Source organism: Hippocampus zosterae, chromosome 14 (assembly GCF_025434085.1).
Source record: "Hippocampus zosterae strain Florida chromosome 14, ASM2543408v3, whole genome shotgun sequence".
In the NCBI taxonomy this organism is placed as follows: domain Eukaryota; kingdom Metazoa; phylum Chordata; class Actinopteri; order Syngnathiformes; family Syngnathidae; genus Hippocampus; species Hippocampus zosterae.
In genome coordinates, this window is record NC_067464.1 from 5,350,846 (window position 1) to 5,378,084 (window position 27,239).

The following is a 27,239-nucleotide window of genomic DNA, read 5'->3' on the forward strand; positions in this document are numbered from 1 at the left end:
AGCTCCTTTTAGCCAAATGCCGGGTTTCCAAAATGCCTCCTTCAGCCTATTCTGGTGTGATGCCCGAGTTGGCGGATCTTGACTATTATGCGCAGCCTTGACAGACATTTCCATGCAAAAGAGCGAGGGAGGGGGGGGTGAGAAAACAATCTTTTTATCGAGTCCAAAGTTGTTGACGCACTCTTTCCATTATGTTATTGCCTCGTGTGGACTTGAGTGTGATGGCGGGGAAGGAGGAAGGGGTGCGGAAGGTGACAAGATAGAGAAATTAATTAAAGTGCTTTGAATGACAGCTTGCTCAAGGGCATCAGGGCACCATCACACGCCGTCTTGCCGTCATCATATCGACACCACGGTTAACCTATATCCTGTAACCCCCCCCCCCCCCCAACTCACCCTCTTGTCAAACACTCCTCCTCGCCATCCAGCTCTTCGAGGACCCATCAAGTAAGTAAGTGACTGGCCACTTTTAATGTTCTCTCCATTAGATCAGCTCGGCAGCCCATAGTCGCGTAATGTAATGACACGGTGAGAACATGGAGAGAGGGGTCGGGCTCGCTCAAGTGCACGGAGGAATAAGTGGGGGCTCGGGCCGTCTTGGGTCAAGTGATTGTGTTTAATGCGATGAGGACGAACCGTCCCGAGGCGTGGCTGGCTGTCCCGACAACTCCAGACATGCCACGTCGACGGGAAGCTGAGTTGTTGGCTTGTTTTGTTTGAAATCATCGTCATTGTCGGTGAAAGGTGGACTGAGGCCGAGGTGACCCGGATGATTTTGTAGGCTCATGAGTGAACCGGGTGTAAAAAGACACGGCAAGTATGCTGTTCAGGGTTGAAGCGCACATATTAAGGTCATGTTCTGACTTTCTAGGGGTCCTTTAAAAAAAAAATGGTAGACATGCATTGAGGTGACTCGCAAAGTCACACAAGGCGTAATAGCAGACGTGACAGGAAGACGTTCTGATTCTTAAGTCCCCAAAATAAGCATGCCGAGGTTTTTCCATATTAATTTCTTGCATATTCATCAAATCCACCTGCAAAATTACATTTGGTTTTTCACTGACAATGTCTATAAAATCAATTCTGACTCTCATTCTGGTCACAGTCACGTTGTCCATTTCTAGGTGTGCTTCAAAAATGGCATTTTCAACTAAATTTAAACCACATATACTCGACAATTGGCATATTGTAAAACATATAAAACACAAAATAAGGTTTATGTTTTTCTTTTTGCAAATTGTAAACTGCAAAAGCTGGGACCCCCCCCCCCCCCCCCCCCCCCAAAAAAAAAAAACTCAAATCAAGGTACAATGCGGCAATGTACGACTTGACATGCAGGCTTAGCAGCTGTCTCTGCAAAGCTCCGGGAATCTTTCACAGTCATTCTCGTTGGCAAATTAGCCAGGCTTTCTTTTCCCGAGCAGCTGTTGAGAGACTGCTCTGAAGTGAACTCACGGGCGGGGTTCCTGATGTGTCACGCATCGGTCCGCAGCCGATCAGTTTGGCAGGATGAGGAAAAACAAAAGTGCTCACAAAACGGGTTCTTGCAATTTGGTGAGGTAAAATGGTAGTCTCGACGCAGCACTCTGGTCTCATCGACGATTGTATTTTTTTACCTTTCGTATCTTGACATTTCTTTTCTAACAAGAGGCAATATTTTCCTGTCGAGGTGTTTCGTAACTTGAAAATTTGGTATGAAGAGACGTTCGTAAGTAGAGGTACCACTGTATAGTCATTTATTTCACGTCATATTGCTGGTGTTAATTTTATTCTCCACTGTTCATAGTGACTTTATGTGCCGCTACTCTCTGTCCACTTAAAGCTCTTTAACAAGAATTTCCCCCTTTGGGCTAGTAAAGGCTTATTGCATTATGTTACACATTCATCGTTCCCTTACAATGATTCAGACACATGGCCTAAGTGAATATAGAATAACAGGAATGTAGGAAATCATGTAAAAGGAAAAATATACAATTAAGAGATTAATGTTTCACGAATTTCCTCTTGGATATATATACGGATACATAAACACGGGCCTTGCCAGAAGCGAGGTTGGGCCGGGGGGGGGGGAGGCTAAAGCCACGGCCAAACAAGCACAAAGACCAGGTTTCAGCGAGCCCAAGGACGACGGAAGCGTTCCATATCAACATGGATGGAAAACTAAATCCAGGGCGCCAGGCTGGACGGAAGGTAGTTTATCAAACTACCGTAGACCTCTGAATACTTGCAATTCAAGCCGTGAAAACCGACACAACAATGTCGGACCTTTGTTTTTCACATTATCAGTTGAGATTGTTTTTGGCAAAGAGAGGAAGCCATGCAGTGGCCTCCAAACATCCCGGATATTGCGCGCCACCAATAAAAGGAGAACGTTTTGTGTGTGGCGCAAAGCAAAATGAAGTCGCAGCTGAAATCTTGAACGTCCGAGACAGAAAGTAAGAGTCTCCCATGCCGTGGAGAGGTAAAAAAAAACAAAAAACATGTCAGTTGCTTTTCACGGTGCGCATCGACCGGCCGTTTCGCAGAGGGTCCATGCGCACTCATGTACTGACATCCATGTGTACATATATACACACACACACAGTCCTACGCTGATCTCTAAACATACACACTCGCCAATGTAAATGTTTTTTCTGTTGAGGTCAGGTTCCAGGCTCTTGGCATATTGGCCCGCTCTGTCCGTTCTGTCGTCGACAGCTCGTCGCTCCAACCGACCATCACAGACCCCGGAGAGCGACTGCAGGATAACATGCTGGTTTAACCGATTCTCCAGACTGCAGGTGGTGTTTTTCCATACGGTGGCTTACGACTTAAGCTTCGAAAACGTAATGGGGCCTGCCACAAATATTTCTTGTGGGGAACGGCTCACAAAATAAAACATAAAAGGAAATCGTTTTGGACCGCTCGGCTGTCTGTTGCAAAATACTTAGCCTGACTGGCCGTTGATGCTTGTTACGCCCCCCCTCCACCCCCTCTAATAACAAGCCAATAAGTGATGTTGAAACGTCTACACTAGTTTCAGGTTTTGCCTGGCAAGAGAAATTATTTTAGAGGACCAGAGAGCTGTCTGACTGAAAAAGAAGCAACTGTAAAACTCGATCAAGCTCCTGAAGACACATTGATCGTAGCCAGTTCAACTACCGTATTTTCCGCACTCTAAGGCGCTCCTAAAAGCATTCCACGTTCTCAAAAGCCGACAGTCCGCCGAATAATCCCATGCGCCTCATATATGGATCCATATTCTGATTTCTTGGCCATTCCGTAAAGTGCGTTGTTACAGCAGCAGAGGTTGTGGAAGCCCGATATAAATACAACTGTATTGTATTGTATTCCCTTTAGCATAAGCTCCATCTAGTGTATGCATAACGTAACCTCAGCCACCCTATATATGAAAACAATTTTAAAATAGGCCATTCACTGAAGGTGCACCTGATACTCCGAAGCGCCTTATAGTACGGAAAATATGGTACTTAGAATAAAACACTGGTGTACAGGACTAGGATGACACTTGACCACAGAAAGGTAAAAATATTGAAAGCAACTGTCGATGTATCGTACTACAAACAAGGGCAAAATGGGCAAAAACATTATCATTTGCGTTTCCTGCATAAAATAATTCCAGCCTCTTTATAGCCAATAAAGGCAAAAAACATGGGCGGAATTGGTTTGTTTTTTTGGGATGGGAGGGGGGGGGGGTCAAAATGCACAAAAATAAATGTGTTTTGAAAATGTGTCATTAAACTTGCTAATCGATAACGCAAACGCCCAAATAGAATATTGTCAAAATGTGCTCAAGAGAGCGATGAACACGCAGAGCTGAGCTCATGGAACCAAATGCTAATGCAGCAGTGGTTAGTGGCTCATGCCCTTGGTCAGGCAAGATAAGGCTATCAGCTTCCATCATCGCTAAACACGACAGAGTAAAGTACATTAAGCAGAAAAATACAAACAAATTAGAACGACTCAAAGGCCGGGCTCTTTATCCTGTTGTTTGTGGGGGGTTCCCGCTAGCATCAATTTGGGGATGGAAAATGGGTCTCTTTCTAATAGTTGCCGCCAATTCCACGCAGGGAACGACAAATATCCTGGACTGTGTGCCATTTTCTAGGCACTCGTGGTAAAATCACGAGGATACAGCTAACATTAGCTGTGAAAGGTACAGGGACCAAAACACCGACATGGAAACAAGTTTTGGCTGCTTGTCAGCTCATTCCAAGAACAGCATTCGGCGGTACCCCTGAACCGCAAACAAGCTCCCATTAGCTCGGTTATCGATCGTGTCTCCTAAACCCTCGCCTGTGACCCCTGAGGTCATGATTTATGTATTAAGCCGCTTTTAAGAAAAAATCCATTTTTCTGTTGAGCCCCCCCCCCCCCCCAGCCCCCCGATGAACGGCTAATGCGGCACCGCGCCGGTAATCAGAGAAGGGCTGTATGTTTGATTTTGACACCCGCCCCCACCCTCCTCCAGCAGTTCACACCGCTCCGACTTGTCTTCCAACACCTCAGCTCCCTAATCGATACAACTAAGAGATTCCTCCGCCTGGCCGACAGCCTTCTTTTTACAGCTTCCCTTCATCCCTTGCAGCATCTTGATCCAGAAAAATGTGCGACGACAACGTAATAAAAACAAAGTCAAGGACCAGTAAGGACATTTGGAATTTTGAAGTTTTTCTTATCTAAAGCCGAGCGTGCATTGTACTAACTAAAGATATTTGTAGCTGACTTTTGAACTGGGGACCAGTTCCGAGTTTGGCCTGGGTATTACTTGCAAGAAGTACTTTGTCCAGAAGAAAATGAGGAAATACTGGCAGCTCCTGACCAAGTGTACATTTCGAGGGTGTCTGAAATTTGGTTGACTGGATGTCCCCCATCATTGAGTGAATGAACAGTGACTTGTGACAACTCAGCTTCCAACTTCGGCTACCTTTACAAGATTTGGAAACAAACGTCAATCTCACCCTTACTCATATTTAAAGACAAGTTCTCGAGTTTTTAGTCACAGCCTAGTCTGACGATAACATTTTACAAAGACTGAATTTTGGAGGACGTTGTATCGGTCTGTCGTGGTGAAGAAGGAGCTGAGCCAAAGGGCGAAGCTCTCAATTTACCGGTCGATCTACGTCCCAACCCTCATCTATGGTCACGAGCTATGGGTCGTGACCGAAAGAACGAGATCCCGGATACAAGCGTCCGAAATGAGTTCTCTCCGCAGGGTGTCCGGGCTCTCCCTTAGAGATAAGGTGAGAAGCTCGGTCATCCGGGAGGGGCTCAGAGTCGAGCCGCTTCTCCTCCACATCGAGAGGAGCCAGATGAGGTGGCTTGGGCATCTGATTCGGATGCCTCCTGAGCGCCTCCCTGGTGAGGTGTTCCGGGCATGTCCCACTGGGAGGAGACCCCGAGGAAGACCCAGGACACGCTGGAGAGACTATGTCACCCAGCTGGCCTGGGAACGTCTTGGGATCCTCCAGGGAGAGCTGGAAGAAGTAGCTAGGGAGAGGGAAGTCTGGGCTTCCCTGCGAAAGCTGTTGCCCCCGCGACCCGGCCCCAGATAAGCGGTAGATGATGGATGGATGGATGGATGGATGGATGGATGGATGAATTTTGGAGGGCTGCTACTTACTAGTCGACTACGACTAGATTTTATCCCAATTTCTTCCATCATGCTCAGGTGCGTTTTCACCGCTGTTTCCCCTTTGGTGTTATTAGAAGGGTCAGAAGAGTCACTAGATGTAGTGAAAATGTCGCTAAGTTGCGACGAGTTGTAGTTCTTGCTCGCTACTGTACTAACGTCCCATGAAATATGTACCCATGAAACAAATGCACGACTTTCAAAATAAAAGCACAGCAAAGTTTACATTATGCTTTGACTTCATGGGGACTGTGAGGGCCGACCAGAGACCGTCGGCAGGCCAGATCAATCCCCCCAGCTCAGAGCAAATGTACATCCACATAAGCTTTCTTACTTTCTCATGTTGCCAGCGCGAAGGTCAGAATCAAAATTAGAGAGCAAGCACCACAAACGAAACCATCTGCAAACGGAGCGAGTGTAAACCTGGCCATCCTTTCCAATGTTGCGCCGAAGGCATTTCAGCGCGGCAAATTCAACTCGAAGGTAACATTTCCATCCTCCCCAACGCCGGCGCTCAGTGCGACAGAGATGTCACGCCGCCTTAATTAAAGCTGGCGGATGGCAAGGCGTGCGCGGAGATCATCTATAGTTCCTCATCACTCTAATGAGCTTAAATGTCTTTGTCTGCAGTCGTCAGCTCAAAGGTTACCAAGTAATACAGTCACTGAGGCGTTGGCGGCGACTTAGATTATAACACGAGCATTGCATTTTTTTATTTTTTTTTGCCACTGTGTGGTCGCAAAGAAGCTTGAACAGCAGTGCAAATGCAATGCAAAAACTTTTAGTTGGGTAGCTTTCGCCATGCCAGGAAAAGAAAGTTATGTACCACCAATAAAAGTCTCGGTGGGATTACTTCCTGTGTTGTGGAATTGGGGTTCAGGTTTCGGTTCGGTACAGTTCGATATATGTCATCGGCATCTTTTAGAAATAAATCCTCAAAGTCATCTTTGCTGTTTGTGCAAGAGCCAAGGAAATGCAAGATTACTTCAGTAACTGGACTGTGTCCATGGCAAATGTGTGATGACGTCAGGGCCAGCAAGGAGGAAATGCTTTTTGGACACCAACGTCGCTTTCAGGACAATGTGGTGGCGTAAGCAGAGTAAACCAAGTCAGGGTTGTTCCTCTGTTTATGACATGAAGGAACACCTTTGACAAACCCCAAATTAGAAAATCGGAATGTGTCATAAACGAACACTCACCTATGCTAGCATGGGAATGCAGTCATGATTCCGGTAAACATTTGCATGAAAAGCCTTTTGAGGCCAAAACAATGAAATGAAAACCTGAAATAATCCAGAAACGGAATATTTATAGGACAATTTGGTCATCTAATTCCATCAGTGACTTTCGGAAAAAAAAAAACAGCTTAAATCTGATTTCGGTAGGTGGAGTAAAAATGGATTACAGCAAAATGATACGGTTGCGATATGTTCGTGAACTTGCACAAAAAATAAATACCAGCCTTCCAAAAGGAATCAGTTTTGTATTTTCGTGTGTAATTCAACTACTGTAGTCATGCTTAACAAAGAAAATGGGGAAAAAAAAGTAAATACACTATACCGTGCCGATTATGAAAGGCTTATTAGCCACATCAAGAAAAAAAAGTGCAGGCGAGCCGGATCAGTCGGCACACAAGCGAGCTCAGCTTTTACCTGACCTTGAGCAAACACATCCACATACATGTGCAAGCGGGGGGTCATGGGGCACAAAAAGCCCCCCGTGTCAGGTCACAGAGCACAGCGAGAAGGATAAAGGATTTGAGGGATGTGATACGACTAATGTGAGGGGTTTTGCAGGCCTTCGGGGGTTGGGGGTGGGAGCGGGGAGGGCAGGGTGGGGGGGGGGGAGTAGGGACTCGGCGTTACAGCCAGGGGTGACTGACACTGCTGATCTGTATCACACATCAGAGCGGATCACACACCCGTGGAGTATGGAATCATACGTGGTATGATTTACCCCCCCCCCCCTCCCCATTAAAATCCACAATAAGAATATTTAAGCAAAGCTCTGTAAGGTTCGTCAGATTTAGGATGGGGGCAGAGTTAGGTTCAACTACTCCGGGCAACAGTAATTCACATCATCGGGAGTTGAAAACTTTCAATTGAGTCTCTCTCTCGTTCTAGTTTCTGCCCACTTTCATTGCCACCTGTACTTCCCCCTGCCACTCTGTACTTTCTTATTGTTTTGTTACAAAAGGAAAAAAAATTGAGTGTTGTTCAAAGAATTAAAATGACATGGAAAAACAAAAAAGATTTTTAAAAATCCTTAGTGAGAATACGACTTGAAAAAAGTCCTAATAGTATTTAAAACATGTTGTAGCCTCACCAGAAGTCCAATTTTTCCTATTTAACAAAACTGTAATGCGAACAAAGTAAAGCACAAAGTCTCAAACCTAAATAAAGTATTTTTTTTAGACTAATGCCATACTATTTTAATAAATTTACACGTGTGGTATGAAAGCAACCGTCAAGTATACATTTTCAAGTTTAAATTTTCAGAGAAATAAAAGTAATCGTTTTTAAAAAAAAAAAAAATCAACCTTACAAAAATATTCATTTATTTCCAACAAAATGGATCGAAAAAGAAAAACGTCAAAGCTACAGAATGATAAAATTGTAACATTATGATGATCAATATTTAAGAATAGCACCGAATAATATTTGACGGGTCACCGAATCTCAGACTTTTGCATTGATGTCAGGAATGAAGACATTCTAATGACAACATGAAAACTTATTCTGATATGATTATGACTTTTATTCACTTTTACTAATCTATGTCTCCCAGACACTCCTTTGTACTTACTATTTTATTTGCCATCTAAAATTATTTGAACCCGGCAATTAAGAGCACTCTAAGTGCATTAAAAAAAATTAAAAATAACAATTACCTGATTAACTGCTGATTTATTCTCCTCATCTAGGACACCAAGTCCGAAATGTCTATCCTTACTTAGGACACACAAATGTCATCAAATAAACAAAAATATAGCCCGAGAAGAGAAAGAGAGGGCTCTTTTTTTTTTGTCCGGTCTCCTTTTCCTACCCCAAAACAAGACGAGCACCTTGCGGGATGGGATCGGATAGGATAGGGTGGGATGGGCGGCTGGCCCACTGCGCATCGATCGGGTTACATAGTTCAAAGGCACGCCGGCATGCACGGCCAGCGGTGAGAGCAAAGAGGCCGAGGATAGGGCCGCATTGTCCTGCTGTCATTAGCGCCGCTGCCAGCAGATGGATGGCTCATCCCCTGACCCCGCGGCCCCCCTACTCCCGACCCCCTCCGCTATTATGATTGGGATTCTTCTTCCTCTCCTCTCTGTCAACAAAAGGTTCTGAAGAATATGATCTCTTCCTTTGATTCTTTTTGAATGGCCCCAAACACGCCAAGTCGAGAGGATCCACTTCCCTGTTGGGTCCATAGAGGGCACTGTTGGCCCACGTTGGCAAAAAAAAAAAAAAAAAAAAGCAGGAGGGAGGCGGGAAGAAAGCTGTGACACTGAAACTCATCAACTGCACGAGAAATCTTTCATCTTTTGCTGTGGTGTCATTTGCCAAATATAATCTTGTAACTTCTAATTAATTCGTGAATCTTTCAAAACATCACACTTTATGAACAGAACTTTTTTTTTCTTCTACGTATATAACTTATTCCAGTCAACAGCTTGTCATTAAAAGGGAGGGGTGGGGGTTCTCACTTCTCAACTTTACTGCATATGTGTTGAGCATAACAAAAAGACGTATTTGAAATAATGTATTCCGCCAACCATCCAATTTACCATTGTGTGAGTGAAAACTTAAAAAAAAAAAAAAAAGACTGACATCCAAAATCACAAAGTTGTCCTTTTGGCTGACTACATTCAGTAAGAGCGAGCGAAAGATGGAGGCAGCCCGTTGTTTATGGTTGCAGGTCTGCCGATGATGGCGAGAGGGATAAACGAGGTGATCACTGGAGGTCTGAAAGCCCACCAGGGGGACCCGCGGGACTGCAACTGCCGTGATCTATGGCCTGTGTGAACGAGGGGGTCAGCGCTGAGAAGCCTTGGGAATGGGGAAATTAGCAGCCTTTTTGCAATTATAGAGGACTGACCAAGGGGAAGATGGGATGACAGTATATCGCATACCAAAAGCATGCATACAACGCTGTCAGAAATAGTTGGAGTTTACATCACAATTCGGTCAACTAGAATTTGTAAAAGCTTATAGCTTATATAATTTGTAAAAACTTACATTAAAATATGTATGTGTGGGGAGGGGGCAGGCCCCCCCCTTCAAATTTCCCACTAACACATTCTCTCGTTCACGACGATGATGCAAAAGAAATTTTAATGTTGGCAGAAAAAATGAGCGACAGTGTGGACTCGGGTAGCAGACACGGAACGGTTTTAAGTACCCATTATTTTTATCCCACCAATTAATCCGATAAAAAAATATTCATCATTACTGATACTAATACAAAATATATATACTGTACATTTATAATTTGGGGTTGCCATTGTCACAATCCACACTGCAGCATCTGTGACTTTGAATGTGTGTGTCTTTAAAAGAAAAGGCCTGGTCGGGGGAATGTTATTAGGAGGTTATTGTTAGCTCAGGTTAGCCAGTCCACACGTATATTTTGTACACTGTTCAAGATTAATCACTATTCCCACGTCCATTCGACTGGCCATGATTGTCACGGGACACCTTCTGAAAATTGCTTTTTCGCCCATCTGATTGGCTAAAAAGCGCTTGGTTTGAAATGGCAAGTAAGTGAGACAGCCTATCCTGTAAAAGTATTTTTTCATAAACCAGGATTTCGGTTAACTCCCATGTCCAAAATAAACCCATATGTAGTCATCTTACCATAAGGGTGAAATAAAATGAAATGTGAATGTATTTTTGTAAAAGGATCATCGTTTTGTCGTGGAAAGCATCGAGTTCCAACTTTCTCGATAAAACTTTAATTACGCAATACAGCACTTTGAGAGTGACTTACCAAGTACGACAGATTCAGAGCACCGACATGACTTTGTCATTGACCGTGCAGTTTAGCAGCACTTTACAACATAGGCGAAAAGTACAGTGACCATTGAGCGGGCCCAAATGGAATCAGACAAGTAAGACCCCTTTGAGACGGCACTAATGGGCTACTAAGTGAGTAAAAATCCAAAGAGGAGGAGGACTTGTAAAACATCTCAGCGGTGTGACATGTGTCGTGAACCTAGGCTGCCGGGAGAAGTTTTAGTGGCGCTCGGAGAGCTCGACAAACATGAAGAGCGGTCGGCGGAGCACATGTCAGCTAACATGCTTTGGAAGTAGAAGAGTTACATGCGTTTGGTGTGCTGTGAAACTTCTGTTCCATGTCAAGAAGACTGCAAATTTAGTGTCTCTATAAAAAGAATACATCATGATTTCTCCATATGCATGGCTGGGAATTGATTTCAGAACCTCACACATGTGCGGCACATTCCAAATTTTTCAAGGCAAAGCAGTGCAGGGCAAGAGGTACCTTGACAAGGCTTAGCAGTTGATAAAGATCCTCCACCTCATCCCCGTCCGTCTCCCGATAGTCTCTGCCGGTGTCCAAGCTGGAGCCCTGAATGGTGCGTCGGTAAAGGGGCACGTCCATGGCCTCGGCATACAGCTCGATGGCCTGATGGCCCACTGTTTGGTACATGTAACTGTCCAGTTCATCTGTGACGTTTTGCAGGGGGGTGGGGGGGGGGGAGACAAGGTGTGATGACGTGAGGAATTTAAATGAAACTGCCATTTTTTTTAATGAGGTGTTATTATTTATTAGTTGTCGAGAAAATGATCAAACTGACAAGTGGCACGAGGAAAAAAAGCCGATTAAAATCGTAGCACGAGGAAAAACAAAATCAGTTACAAGTATCCCAGTAACATGAGTGAAAAAAATATATATAAAATATACTGTAAACATGTCTACTAAATATAATATTTTAAAAATAAATACAAATATTCCAGCTTTATTAAAACAAAAAGAAAAAAAAAATCTGGCCAGGATGGCCCTTCGTCTCTATTTTACCAAAAATGATTGTTGTCACAATCATGCTAAAACACACACACAAACACAAAAAACAAAATACAATGTAGAAGTAAAACTTTTAAGCAGTTTTAGACTGTAAGAAATATTTTTGCTAAAATTTATATTTTAAAGCAATTATGTTTTGATGCATACTTGCTACACTTCACCTTAAGTGCACCTGCATGTCTACTAGAGATGGAGAGATGTTCTTAATGTGTTTCCCCTCTTATGTAGCCAAAAAGGCAACTACATATTAGAACATGCACTTCTACACTACTGCAAACCACAACAACAAGCACAATGCATCCTCACCTTTATGTGCTGGGCGTAGGTTGGCCAGAGCGACAATGTGATGCCCAGCAGCCACACACTGCATCATGTTGTAACAGCTGTCTTTGCCCCCACTGGAACCATAACACAAATAACCGCATCTTCACTACAGGTCATATTAGCTCAAATATTAATGCGTAACATGCCGTGTTCCTCTTTCAAATACAATTCAGCAAGTATTGTGTACTATTAATGGTGGAACTGCAGAGGCCCCAAGAAGTACCAATACTTAGTATGTACAGTCACAACTACTGTATTCCATTACTTCCTACCTACGATGCAGCTGAAATGCAGTGCGTATATCTAGTTTCAAAAAACCTTTGGTAGTAGTAAAGAGAGCAATGGCATGCCGTTTACCTTATTAAAGCAACTACTTTCATCTTCACGTGTACTTTTGGTATTGATTCCAAAGGTATCACTGTAATACTGTATTGGATTATGCGACATTCCAAGCCTGCCGGTGCTCGAGAGTGCCTGTTGATAACTACACGTGATAACACTTCCGGGTTGGAAGGACCCAAACATTTAAGAGGGCGTGCTTCAAAATGTGCCTGATAGAAATACGTGACCAAAGCTCATCTCTCTCTCTCTCTCTCTCTCTCTCTCTCTCTCTCTCTCTCTCTCTCTCTATCTCTCTATCTCTCTCTCTCTCTCTCTCTCTCTCTCTCTCTCTCTCTCTGTCTCTCTCTGTCTCTCCGTCTCTCTGTCTCTCTCTCTCTCTCTCTCTCCGTCCCTCCCTCCCTCTCTCCCTTCAGGATATACTGTATATAGTGAGAAATAATAAAGTTTTACTGTTTTGTTGAAATTCGAAAGCATTCTTTGACAAAAAAAATTAAAGGCGATACAACACACAAACAATTTATCCTTGCCTCCACCCCCCATCATTTCCCGAACCCATCATACCTTTTTCAAAATTCTTGGTGCATTTTATTCAGGTTGAAGTGGCCATTGTCGCTCGACTCAGTATTTTGATAAACTGTCATTTTTGGGAAATCTCGTAAATGTTTCCATTGTTTTTAAATGTGAGCCACCTAAGGCGCCTGTTGATTTTTGAATGATTCAACCGCATATCATTATTTAAAGCACCAATGCACAAACATATCTAGCCAAAGTGGCGATAAACCGTACCTCTTCCACCCACACTGACACACATCCTCTTGCCTCACATCTCTCTGGAGAGACCCCAAAAGTCCATGCGCTGGTATTTGCACACATAGGTTGTGTATTTTTCCTCTGAGGGAGCGCTTTTTCGCTCAGAGGAAAAGCCTTTGATGCTCCTTTTGCTCTCTGTTGTTTTGCCAGAGACGAATAATTGCTCCTGCTTTCGTGTGCGCCGCTCACCTTCTGCCCCTAAGCGGGCCAAAGGCAACGGATTCTGTTTGAGTGTACAAAATCGAGGAAGGCACCTCCTCACCCTTGCACTTTTAACTGCATTCTCTTGTACTTAAAAAAAAAAATAAAGTTGTGAATATGGGGCAAAATCTAAATGATGCACATGAGCAGAATTTGACTGCAAAGACTGAGAAGCGGGATCACTTTTGAAAAGAACCAATGGATGTGGATTCCCCAAAAGTACAGTTGAGCACAACAATGTATATTCTCAATTTTCTTGGGTCTCTTGTGTAAGCCCTTTCATTAGGCGTAGTGTTGATATTGTCGATGAGGCCTCAATAAGAATACACGCTCCCAAAAGTCAGATGGGTTTTCGTAGACACATTGCTCGACAGGTAAGAGTTCTTTTTAACCCTAAACACACACACACACACACACACACACACACACACACACACACACACACACGCGCGCGACTTGACTCGAATAAACACTGCTCCTTTGACACATGTTTGAATAATGACCTTATTTTAGGAATATACTCTCTTGGGTTTTGGTCATCCTTGACTTTTCATTATTTGAGCTGCAATATTGTTGCTACTTTGTCACTTGCATTTCATAAAACAGCAACCCCCCTGCCTCCCCGCGCGATGGCCTGCGTGGCAATTTTCATGAAAGCTCCCCCAGCCCCAAGGATGTGAGCAAATGTAAAATGTCCCCGCTTATTGTTTTTAATTTATACAGTTTATTACACAGACAAATAAAGAGGCTCCGATTTCACTTGCGCTAGCCTTTTTTTGCTGATGTAAAAAAAAAAAAAAAAAAACAGTTTATGTCTGCATTGTTGGTGCAATGGCGATAAAAAATAAATAAAAAAAGTGTTGATAGATAGCCCAACGGTTGTGAATATGAGACGCATAAATATGAAAGAGCGGCGGCGAGGCGTCAAATGACACCCTTGGCCCTTTTTTTTTCTTAAAAGAGCCTGAGCACATGACAAGTGATTTACACACACGCGCCACAGCTAATTTCTGTCGTGCAAGGACACAAAAAGTTTTGTAATAAGACGCCGCGCCTCAAATCACCGCCCAATAAATTGAGTGTCACAACAAACAAGCCGGCCAAGGTTGCACTCTCCGGTGGCCCCAATTCACACACAAATGCACAAAAGCGCGTTGGCACACACTGGCACACACGCGTAGAGTCTTGAAACACAAGTCGTGGCAACACAGGATGCATATTCAGCACGCCATCATAATGCTCGTTTTACCATTTTTATCATTAAATAGAAGTGAATGAGCACCAAAGCATCAAATATGCGCCTATATTTAGCTTTTTCTTTGTTTTTTTTTACTCAAAAATAACACGTGCATTTTGCCCCCCTTTTTTTTCTTCTTATTTTTACATTTGTGTGAGAATAATATCATGGGAGGAAGTGACCTTTTAAGACATGTCAATATTATTGCACGCACTTACTCATAACATTGACTTGATTCTTGTAAAACGGAGCATTTTGTGGAATAATAGTACAGCCACATTTACACTTGTGCTGCTTTCTTTCACATGAAAAAAATAACTGCACTCACATCCATCCATTTTCCGAACCGCTTAATCCTCACCAGGGTCGCAGAGGTGCTGGAGCCTATCCCAGCCGTCTTCGGGCAGTAGGCGGGGGACACCCTGAATCAGTTGCCAGCCAATCACAGGGCACACAGAGACAAACAACCATCCACGCTCACACTCACACCTAGGGACAATTTAGAGCGTCCAATCAGCCTGACATGCATGTTTTTGGAATGTGAGAGGAAACCGGAGTACCCGGAGAAAACCCACACAGGCCTGGGGAGAACATGCAAACTCCACACAGGGAGGCCGGAGCTGGAATCGAACCCAGTACCTCTGCACTGTGAAGCCGACATGCTAACCACTGGACTAACGGGCCGCCCTGTACTCACATAAGATTATGAAAATTTGTTCCAAGGCTCTGACTTTTCCTTTTTTTTTTCTTTCACCTTTCAGTCTTACATTACAGCTGTGTTTGACAGTTAAGGCTTGCAATATTTTGGTTAAAAATTATATATATATATATATATATATATATATATATATATATATATATATATATAGAACATATAGAATTCAAGATTATATATATATATATATATATATATATATATATATATATATATATAATCTTGAATTCTTTCATTTTATTCTCGCAATATTCCACTTTACCGTAATTGTCCATTTGTAAGTTTCCTCGGAGTAAAGTCCGGTATTCTTACACTTATACTGTATGACAGGTAAGACTGATAAAATGTTACTTGAAAAAAATTTGCCTTTACATTCCTATATCACCACAGTTTGTATCAAAACGTGAGAAAAAAAATTAATGAGGCTGAATGAGGTTTAATGACAACCAAATGTTATCTTCAGCCCGTATTCCATTTGCTCAGGCGTTGTTAACTCCCCCTCAATGACGTTGCCTCCATCAGGGGCTCATTTTGCAATGGAACCATCAACATAATGATACCTCTTTAGGGCCTAACCTCATCCAAATCAGTTAGTAAACAACCCAAAAGGGGTGGGGGGGGGGGGGATCTGTACACATTTTTACACACAATTAACTGTTATCACGAGAGGCTTAAACGGATTAGCAGGCCCATTAATGTCGGGGGCTAATCGCTCCTTGATTAGAAATGCGAGACAACGTGAAATCAAGTCAAAAAGGCCTTTGGATCCCAAATGGTCTTTGACGGTGTTTTGGTCTCAGTGGCCTCATGAAGGCTTGGCTCTGATGCCGTCTTTCCATTTGGCTTGTAAACCACTTTCACATATACGCAGATGATTAATGTTTCGCTTTAAACCCCCCACCCCCACCCCCACCCCCTGCTTTTTGCTAACTATTATTTCACTGTCAAAATCAGGAATTAGATAAGGAAACCAATGCTTCTTGTATTTATGATCATATTAAGATAAGTCGGACAAATATGGCTTCTATTTAATCTTGGGACAGAGTTTATTTGCATAATGGAAAATGAACGAACCACGCAAACAAAGCATTACAACGCCAGCCAAATTCAATTACGGGCTACATCATTTTGGGGCTAATTGGCATTTGGGAAAAAAAGTCCATTGGATGTGAGACACGTGCAAGCATTTTCTTTATCTTAAAATAATAAACATGAGGATTTAGGAACGTGTGCATCGCATATACAAAACACACACAAACAACATTTTGCTTCAGGATTAAATATTGTACAAGACCTAAAATATCACTGCTACTCAAGTACAATTACGACGACAACTACGACTACCAATAACAAGAAATTAAAATAAAACAGTACTACAAGCTGCAACATCAACCACTACTACAAATGTGACCACTTAATAAATAATAATACATCCATACAAACATATAACAATAAGAATAATACGAATAAATAACACTACGAGAGTGAAATACTATTATGTTCTATAAAATACTGCTACAATATCTCCTACTACTACTACGACTCCTAGTTGATACTTAACAATACTCTATAGAATAATGAATAATAGTAATAAATAACAAATATGCTCCTGGTACCAGACTACGACTACTACTACTACTACTACTAATAATAATAATAATAACAATATCGATTCTACTAAAGCTACTCCAACTCATAATAATGATGATGAAAAAAAGTAATAAAAATACATGAAGTAATAAAAGTGACATGTTAACGATATTTATGTTCATAATATATATAATTCACTTATATACACACACACATCTTTTACACTCCTACTACTATGAATAATAATAATAATATTAATAATGAAAACAAAGTATTGAAAAAAAACATAGTAACTAAAGAGTTAAATGTTATTTTTTATGTTATGGTGCACTGCAATTCTATGCACCTATTATTTATTTATTTTAGTAAGTTATTTTAATTATGACTGCGACTGGCTTTACCATTTTTTCCCTTAAAAAAAAAAAAGACGAGAAACCAAAATATACTCCTAACTCTTCAAGTTTCATCAATGCTCTCTAAAGTGATAATTTTCGTATCCGTTAAAGACAACTTTCCAGCATCCAGGCCAGCCAAAACTCCTTTAGTACAAATGTAATTTCCTCGACGGTTGTCCTTGATGTGAAGTCTTCTGGCATCCCTTGCAACAATCCCGGAGACCCCAAATTACAGCCTCGGCACTGTGAAGCTACAGCTAAAAAGGATGTGGTCCGTGAAAGTAGGCCCCCGTCCCGATAATTATCACGCTGCCAATACAAACTGCACGCACCGCCATCACCTGAGCCAAATGCTGATACAAGATCTTACGCTAATGGTTCGCAGAGACGCTCACTTCTGGAATTTGCCCCTTTCCAAGACGCCTGAAGACACGCACCGCTCCACTCTTCAAAACCACCAATGTAAAACTATTGCACAAGCCCATCTACTATTTCCTGCACCCTTTGATTTGTCCCAAGATTAATTAATGTAAGAAGATCCACGATTGGCTCATCCTTTGTATTTCTAAATGTTCACGGTTGGGTCAAAAATAAACTAATTATGGGTTAAAAAGTGATCGACCTCAGATGGGTCAATTTGACTCAACTCTTCAGGTTATTCATACCCCGAATTTTGCCTCAAAAGGATGAGCCGAACAAATTTTTTGGGCGTTGTTTTGGACGAAACAATCAATTTTTTCAAGTTGTTTGGAGGATTATTCATCAATTGACTCACACCACCCAATTATGGACCGGTATATTCCGAGCCGCTTGATCCTCACTAGGGTCGCGGGGGTGCTGGAGCCTATCCCAGTTGTCTTCGGGCAGTAGGCGGGGACACCCTGAATCGGTTGCCAGCCAATCGCAGGGCACACAGAAACGAACAACCATTCGCACTCACACTTACACCTAGGGACAATTCAGAGTGTTCAATCAGCCTGCCACGCATGTTTTTGGAATGTGGGAGGAAACCGGAGCACCCGGAGAAAACCCACGCAGGCCCGGGGAGAACATGCAAACTCCACACAGGGAGGCCGGAGCTGGAATCGAACCCGGTACCTCTGCACTGTGAAGCCGACGTGCTAACCATTGGACTACCGGGCCGCCTTGTTGTGTATTATTTTCATAATAATTATTTTGCTTACATCTTCATATCAATAAATTACTGACATAATCCTTTTTTTCCCCAAGATGAGATCTTATTCATTAAATTTATATTAATAAGAATGTATTCTTATTAATATAAATTGATAACCTTTGGCAATCAGGTGCACCGTAATTAGTTTACTCTCCCAACAACATCTGCCAAATGAGATCCCAATGCAGTTTTACTGTAGCTTGCAATCAGAATATTGGAGCTGACATCAGAGTTAGCTGATCACCCCCACCCCCTCCTCCCAAACCCTCCCACCCCCCACTCCACACACACTCACACAAGGCTTCAAAGATCCTCCCGGGCCTGTTATGGCTCTCCCTGGTGATCAAGTGTGACACTCGGCAAACACAAAAGCCTCAGCCTTCTCGTGGCTGCGCCTTGCTTTTCTTGGACCGCAAAAGTCCGCCGGCTGCCAAGTTGGTTTGGCCAAAATGAGCTCCCATATCTCGGGAGAGAATGTGTGTGTGCGCATGTGTGTATTTGTGGTATGTTGATGCGTTGTAAGTGTATCACAAGGCCCCATGTTTGGATTTCCATTTTTAAATGATGTCACCTGGATTCAAAGCTTCCACCACCACAAAGTCTGTGAGGCTCTCCAAAAATACAATTTATTTGTATTGAATCATCATAATTTAGGTGACTAAATATCTTTGTGACCAAATGCAATACTTATTTTATGTGAAAATATTGCTTAAAAATACTGTGCATGACTGTTATGAGTTGCCTTGACGACAGAAATTATTTGTGATTCATAATAAAAGTTTCCAACTGTAACAAAATGCTAAAGCCCACCAACGTAGATCAACAAAAGAGCTTGGGTGGCACCAATTTCCTGTTGCTAGGCAGAGTTCATAGAAGCCAACTCATTACTGTGAAACAAAAAAAAGTTGCATTCATCCAAAATAATAACATTTCAAAAAAGCATAAAAAGATGAATTTTTGTTCTACTTTAACAATACAAAATAGTGTGGCGTCAAATTTTTAATGCCACAATTATACAAAACTGTTGTGAAACTGAAGTGTGAAAAATATCCGCCAAAAGTCGCATCTTCGTGAAAGACAAAGGATTAACTCCTCATTGTTTTGGCATTTAACGAATTGTATTTTGAAGAGAGCCTCAACAAGAGACGCACAAAACACAAAAAACAAAGTATTTCAGCGCCATGTTAACCAAAGATTATGCAAACGGCTAACTGTTGCTAGCTGCTTGTTGTGTCTTGTTGCTAGGCGGAGTTTGTAGGGTTTGATCAAAAACTTCCTCTCTGATTTGAGTAAAGCTATCAAACTTTAAATTGCATTCTTCCAAAATGACCCCCAAAAAATGTAATCAGCCCACTCAGTGGCTCAGATGTATTTTTATATTAACTTTATTTGACATTTCTATTACAGTTAGTAAATTGAAACGCTGCTTTGCCTGTACAGTTAATCACCATTTGATAGAAATGGGTTGACCCGTGTAAAGGTTATTTGTATTTCCATGATTTCCAACGGGAAGAACATTTGAAATAACTTCCCACTTGACTGCAAATATTCAAAAAGAAAAACAGAGCGCCATCTCTCTCGCGTCACCACCACTGCAATGATGCAACTCCTTCATTTTCCACATTAATCCAGCCATTTTACCCATCCCTTTCCTTCTCTTTGCCACACGTCCTTTCATCTCTCCATCGTCTCATTTGCGGTTTTGTTCGTTTCCTTTTTGCAACACTACGTCACCTGCGCCAGGTCGTCCAGACCGACAAAATCGACGCCAGGGCGCCGCGAGCTCAAAAGTCTGCAGTTCGTCTTGTGGTTTTTGGAGTCGGGACATCTTGGTTTGACGCACTGTCCAATGTCAACACTCGCGCCACATACCATTCGTGCTGTTGGAAAAGGAGCGATTGCTTTTGGGGAGGATTATTGGAGAAGTGAGAGTGGGGTATAAGGATGGGCTTTGAAGGAGACAAGTTGGGGCAAAATGTGTTTTCCAAGAAGAAGAATGGCACTCTATTTGGTAAAACATACACTAATTGACATGTTGTAAACAGAATTTAAATCATTAAACACTTTTGGCCACATTTCTTTTATTTTTTTGTTGCTTCAATTCAATGAATATTGTACTGCTCCTTCTGGTGTGTGTGTTATGGCTTCCAAGTAGCAGTATAATACAGAAAGGCATACAGTTGACCATGGAGAAGGTCACAGCTCCTCAGTAAACTGCAGTAATGTCAGTGATTTTTTGCAGATGATAAGTAATATATGCCAGTGAATATTGTTATATTCGGTACGTACAGTCGTTTGTGCTCAAATATCGCTAGCTTGGTGGGTTATAACATCTTTATTAGCCCTTCTATGGGATTAAACATGATGTGTTCGCATTAAGATAGCGGACTTTAAAATTTATTCAAATGAATGAATAACAGTTTTACAGTTTTTTAAACGCACACAGAATGCATTTCTCTTTGGTAAATGTTTAGTTTGACGGGTAACTTCAACTGGGAGTGGCGTTAGAAAACCCGAAGCCTCTTTGCAGTTTGTAAATGATATTTTTTACATACTGAAAACGTACGTAAACTGAAAAAAAAAATGGTCAGTTGAATTAATCAATTTCATATTGCCAAGTGGTTTCATGAAATAAGATCCTCTGGTATAGTCATGTGACTCCTTTGCCCGCACCTGTGGCGTGTCCCAGCTGTGTGGATCTGCAAGTAGGAGACGGCCTCTCATGGCCCATTTTTAAAGGGGTGACTAACCGTAAATAACAAACAAAATCCAAGGCCTCGTCCTGCAACGACGCAACAAATGACCTCAAGTTTATGACCTGCAACCTGTTGGTCCTGAGCGATGACTTATCAACCAGCACCAGACCCCCCCCCCCACCCCCCACCACAAGATAGATTCTCACCATGAGAAGCCCATCAGCAGGCCCTGCTTCAGCTTTTATGAGAAGAATTTCACACACTGGGCCCAATACTCCTATACTTACTGGAGTCTGATGATTAAAGTATATAAAAAAAAATGGGTGGAAAAAGAAGGGTGCGGGGCCTCTAAAAGACGGTGATTTAGTGAGCTGTCACCACAGTTTGGAAAAGGGGACACCAGTTCAAGTACCCGCTGGAGAAGTGTGGTGAAAATACACATAACAGCAATGAAACCAGTTCTCACGCAACTGTCACCGAGGGTGTTTCTTCGCAGCATTGTGGTGGACATGGCAGATGGTTTAGTGCTACAATTCTTAAAAAATAGATCATAATAATCACAAAAATTTCAAATAAAATAAATGCGTCATTGAAGATGTTATATTTGCACTACAGGGCTACATTTTAATTGTCCAGAAAGTTTTAATTAATTCTAATTCTTTTTGAGTGAGACTTACTGAGAGACATTTTCCAGTTGTTGCAGGGCACACAGAGACAAACAACCGTCGGCGCTCACAGTCACACAAAGGGACAATTTGAAGTGGTCAAACAGCATGCCGTGCATGTTTTTGGAAGGAATCCGGAATACCCGGAGAAAACCCACGCAGGGGAGAACATGCAACTCTACACAGGAAGGCTGGAGCCGGAATCAAACTCCGTACCTCTGCACTGTGAGGTCGACGTGCTGACCACTGAATCACCCGATATTTATCTTTATTTATTTATTTTTTGACAATTGTCCGGCAAAAGTCCTCCAAATTTGGACTCACATCCCTTAAAATGAACAGTTACTCTCCTGAAACTCAATTAATTGTTAACATGTGTTGAGTGCTGCTGTTTGAGATGCAATCGAGTCAACAGACTTACAGTCAGACTGGAAAAAATAAAAACAGAGTGCAATGGAACACTGAGTGCCTAACCTTCTGCTCACCTTCCCGATCACCAAAAAAAAAACTAAAATAAATAAAAAATAAGAAATAAAAATAACGGCGAGCCCATCATTTCCACCTTTACAGGATTCATCTGCTGGCCTCTCATCTGACAGAGTGGTCCGCAAAGCCTTCAAGTGGCAGCCGGGCTATAAAAGACACATCCTGACAGGCCCATTTTCCTCTGTTGTGTTTAATAGCCGTCGCTTCACGTCTTCGCCCCCCCCCCGACCCTCCAGCCTGCGCACCACCCACCATCAGACGCAGACCCTTGTCTCACCCCTCGCGCTCAGAGTTCAGGGTCAGGGCAGCAGACTTGTCAGCCAATTGGGCCGCTGCCCAGAAGAACTGAGGACGTAAGAGACCCCTAAGACCCCTGTGATGTCCCGAGAGCGTCTGACAGAGTGTTTATAACATCTTAAATACATGGAGAAGCAGACATTCATGTGAAAAGCAGGTGAGCCAAAAAGAAAAATAAGTGTTATTCTTTCTTTGAAGACACACATACATTAACTACACTATGAAGAATTTTTTTTCAAATGGCAGACTATATTCCCGGTCCGGCAATTCCCCACGGGCAGGAATGTTGGTCAGCAGTACCTCCCACGCCCATGAACCGATTAGTTGCAGAAAAAAAGTTGCGGGTTTACATGCTTTGCTAGATGCTGCAGTCTGGATTCAACAACCAAACTCAAAAAACTGTGAAGGATAATGGAAACACAACATTGTGGGATGACCACATGTCAGCACCACTGGAATGGTCATCGTCAATAAAGACAGTAAGTAGTTAGATCATGTCGAATACAGTTAGCGTGTTTGGCTAATTGGCTAATTGCTAATGTTATGGTTAGCAAAATAGTTTAAATCACTGTCAGGCATGACTCACGCAACACTGTGGGACGAACACATGCCGGAGTCGACTGGAACACCGTCTCCACATAAGATTTGGGACAGAGGATTTGTCGACATATATATATATTTCCCAGCTCGCGAAGCATTATTTAAGATCCTGGGATCTGCCGCTTCCTGCTTCAGGACAAAGCGAGCGCCAACATCCATGCACTTGTCTCATATTTTTAGACTGCTTGTCGGTGAATCTCTTGACACCGTCAATTTATGTGCGCAGTCCTTTGGTTTCCTGTTGTAACTAAAAGGCACGAGGTGTAATCACACTGCGGGCCAGCACAATGGATTTCTGTCCGGGGTGGGAAAACCTACCGCCTGATAAAAGGCAAAAGGTTTACATGAACTTACTAATGCTAATGTGGAACCATGGGAAACCATATTTGGTAACTAAAGGGCTGAATGAAAAACATGAATCCTTGCCTTAATAATTATAAAGGGTTCAGTAACCTATTTCAAAGTGTCAAAGGTTCATTTTGAGGCGGATGAACCATGTTTGGAAACAAAAGCATCATGTTACTCTATCCGTACCTTTGGAAACAATTAAAAAAACTGTGAAGACATTTACTTGGGAAATTAAGAAAAGGTTTCTTTCCTTTGTACTGTACAAACAAAATCTGAAGCATAGTTGGCTACCACACTGATTACATCATCAACGATTTTTTTTCAATGTCAGATATTCCATTTGGATGTGTGAGGAACCATATTTCAAAACTAAAGTAGTGAAGGTACTAATTGCTTGGTTGGTCAGATATTGAATTGTTTGACTGAATTGACAAATCCTAACCCTAACCCCAAAGCCCTAACGCTAACCCTAACCCTTAACTTCTAACCCCTAACTCCGAACCTTAACCCTAACCCAAACCCTAAGCCCCCAACCCTGAACCCTTCCCCTAACCACCTAAACCTAACCCTTAACCCTAACCCTGAACACTAACCCCCCTAACCCTAACCCCAAATCCTAAAACCCTAACCCCCTAACCCTGAACCCTACCCCTAACCGCCTAAACCTAACCCTTAACCCTAACCCTGAACACTAACCCCCCTAACCATAACCCTAATCTCAAATCCTAAAACCCTTAACCCTAACCCTGAACACTAACCCCCCTAACCATAACCCTAATCTCAAATCCTAAAACCCTAACCCCCTAACCATGATCCCTAACCATTACCACTAACCCCTAACCTTAGCCCCCTCACCCTAACCGAACCCAAACCCCAACCCCAAAACCCAACCCTAACCCTACACTAACCTTGAGTCAATTGATTGGGCGGTTTGGTCAGGTTACCTATTCATTGGAAGATGCCAGTTTTTTTCATAATTTCACTTTTTTCAGTTTTTTTTCTTCCTTTGCTGTTATTGGCCCACATAAATCTGCTAAATGTATTCATTTAACGTTAATCTCGCACCTGATATATCACACACCCAGCGCAATGTCAGCGCAAAACACTTTCAATAATTGCCCTGATTAATATTCAAAGTCAAACCCAACCTTCATCTATCTGTCTCGAGTGACGCGTGGTAAACGGCCAGCGTCTTCACACGCCATTTTACGTTGCTCTAAATTACAAGGACATAAAACAACGCGGATCTTTTGACAGTAATAGTACAGGCGATGGAATGGCGTCACGAGAAGCATCTGCGGGGTCACTTTTTTGTGGCGGGTGCATGTGAAATGCGTGGATGCGACAGTGTTTACCCACGTTCATCCTGTCTGTGTTGGCCGGCCGCCCTGCAGTCGGCTTGGACGGCGCGTCAAGATCTGAGGGCAGGTTTCCTTCTGGCGAGCTCGCTAATTGTTTAGAAGGAAGAAGGTGAAATACAATCTATAAACAGCCGTGTTGTACGGGGGGCCAGAGGGCCTGGGACAGTGGCTGACCGGTCATATTACTACATCAGCGGTATTTAAAGAAAACCATCCGCACAAACACCGCGTCATAAACTATGGCGCCATTGTGAAAACACATACGAGACGTGACCAAGGTGTTACTTCACCTTGTTTCTTTTGTTCCAATTTTTCAATTATTGATTTGGGCTTGCTAAATAAGTGTGAGGTGAAATTGCTGCGGTGTCAGATACTAATCTGGCGGTGTCTGCAACCACATCTAGTAACTGCAATAGTTAAGATACCAAATGTGTTTCTTTGGCTTGGTATATTTAAGAGGTACAAGGACTTGGATCAATGTCAAATGCTAATTTTGAAGGGTTTGAAACAGTATTTGGTAACTAAAGTGGTTAGGTTTATAAATATTAGGTGAGTTTACCTTACTGCCAGATGTCACTTTAGAGGTGTGGGGAACCATGTTACGAAAGTGATGCAGTCACCAAATATCAAGTATTTGTTCACCGTAGTGTTAATCTTTAGAAGTACTCAACAGCGAACAATATTGGGTCACCAAAGTGGCTCGGCTATGGGTCTTCCTCCTTCAATAATGACATGAACACAAAGATTTCAATAAACTGTGTTCAATGTCAGATGGAAATTTGGAGGCACGGAGAACAATTACTCAAGTGGTGAAGTAACTAAATATGGTCCTTTGCCTGAATAATGATTAATAATGATATTTGGTAAATAAAGTAGTTATGAAACTAAGTTCCTTGCCTCTGAAATAAAAGGTTCCATCCACTTTCTCTGATGTCAAATGCTACTTTTCATGTGTAGGAACCCATATGAAGGAACCATAATGGTTTGATTGCCATATATGATTCCTTGCTTTAAAAAAATAAATAAAAAAAAGGGGGGGGGGGGCTATTCTAGTATCCGGTGCTAATTTTTGAGAGGTCAAGAACCATATCCGGTAACTATAGGAAATAAGTGAACTTTTTTTTTTCCAGTGCCAAATGCAAATTTTGAAGCGCGAGGAATCATATGTGGCAATTAAAATGGTTGACTTACCACAATGGTCCCTTCCTTTATTACATATAAAGACTTCCATGTCCATGAAGAACAGACATTTGTCACATTTTCTACTGATTCAAAAGTCTTTGTGTGCAGCCTCAAACGGGAGACTGGGATATGAGCGCGGCAGCTCTCGGCACACTGCGAGGATATTAAGACAATCATGTTCAGTGTGACAAATTGATCGGAGTCAATTGAGCTTCTATTATTAACCTCCTATGGTTCACTGTCAATTATCTGTCCCATTAACTCTGCAATACTGTATGCAATATGTATTTAACATTCTCCAGTATCCAGCATGGCTGTAGCTAATCTGCAATTGGTTGATGGTGGTGAGAAAAGAAAAAAAAAAAGGTCCAGAAATGATGGCGGTTAATGTCAATTCATTTAATTACATTTAATGAAGTGGTTAAGGTCATTTATACCTCTGTTGCTGAGCTCTTTTAGGATTTATAGAAATAATAAGGAGCACTTCACTTATAGAAAGGCCATAAATTCGCCTACATTGGTTCTCAAGGAATGAATGTTTTTTTTTTTTCTTTTCTGCAATGATGACCACATTAAGTATAACATTACTGTCCACTTCAGAGATGGTTGGGGATTATTTGATCTCTTTACAAGTCGTTTATAAAGTGAGAGTAAAAGACTCGTGTTGGAAAAAGAAATTGCTGGTGGGCAACATGGGTAAAATAGTGACACGAAATAGGAGTGCAGCCTGTGCAAAAAAAAAAAAAGAGGCTTTGCTTTAGCGCAAATTACAAAAAACAAAATGCAAATAATTGACACTTTTTATGAAGAAAGAAACGTAAAAAGTGGAGAATATCAACAGAGCAACAGGTTAGGCTAATGTCAGCACATTTATTTTTATTTATCATTCCTTGCATCACAATGTGTGTATATATATATTCATTCATTCATTCATCTTCTGAACCGCTTGATCCTCACTAGGGTCGCGGGGGGTGCTGGAGCCGATCCCAGCTGTCTCCGGACACCCTGAATCGGTTGCCAGCCAATCGCAGGGCACACAGAGACGAACAACCATTCACGCTCACACTCACACCTAGGGACAATTTAGAGCGTCCAATCAGCCTGCCATTCATGTTTTTGGAATGTGGGAGGAAACCGAAGCACCC

The 27,239-nt window shown here is 42.3% G+C and overlaps 1 protein-coding gene across 4 annotated transcripts in view; it reads right to left on the minus strand.

Moving 5' to 3' along the window:
* dph6 (diphthamine biosynthesis 6) overlaps positions 1–27,239 on the minus strand; it is a 163,982-nt gene that overhangs the window by 48,798 nt on the left and 87,945 nt on the right. For 2 of the 4 annotated variants that reach the window (XM_052085370.1, XM_052085371.1), the window contains 2 exons: positions 11,975–12,066; positions 11,126–11,310 (listed from right to left, as the gene is read on the minus strand). In XM_052085370.1, the coding sequence (XP_051941330.1) occupies positions 11,126–11,310; positions 11,975–12,041 (252 nt within the window). In that variant the 5' untranslated portion in view covers positions 12,042–12,066. Of the gene's footprint in view, positions 1–11,125; positions 11,311–11,974; positions 12,067–12,349; positions 12,513–23,189; positions 23,379–27,239 lie in introns of those variants that run through there. The other 2 variants (XM_052085368.1, XM_052085369.1) reach the window with 2 other exon arrangements.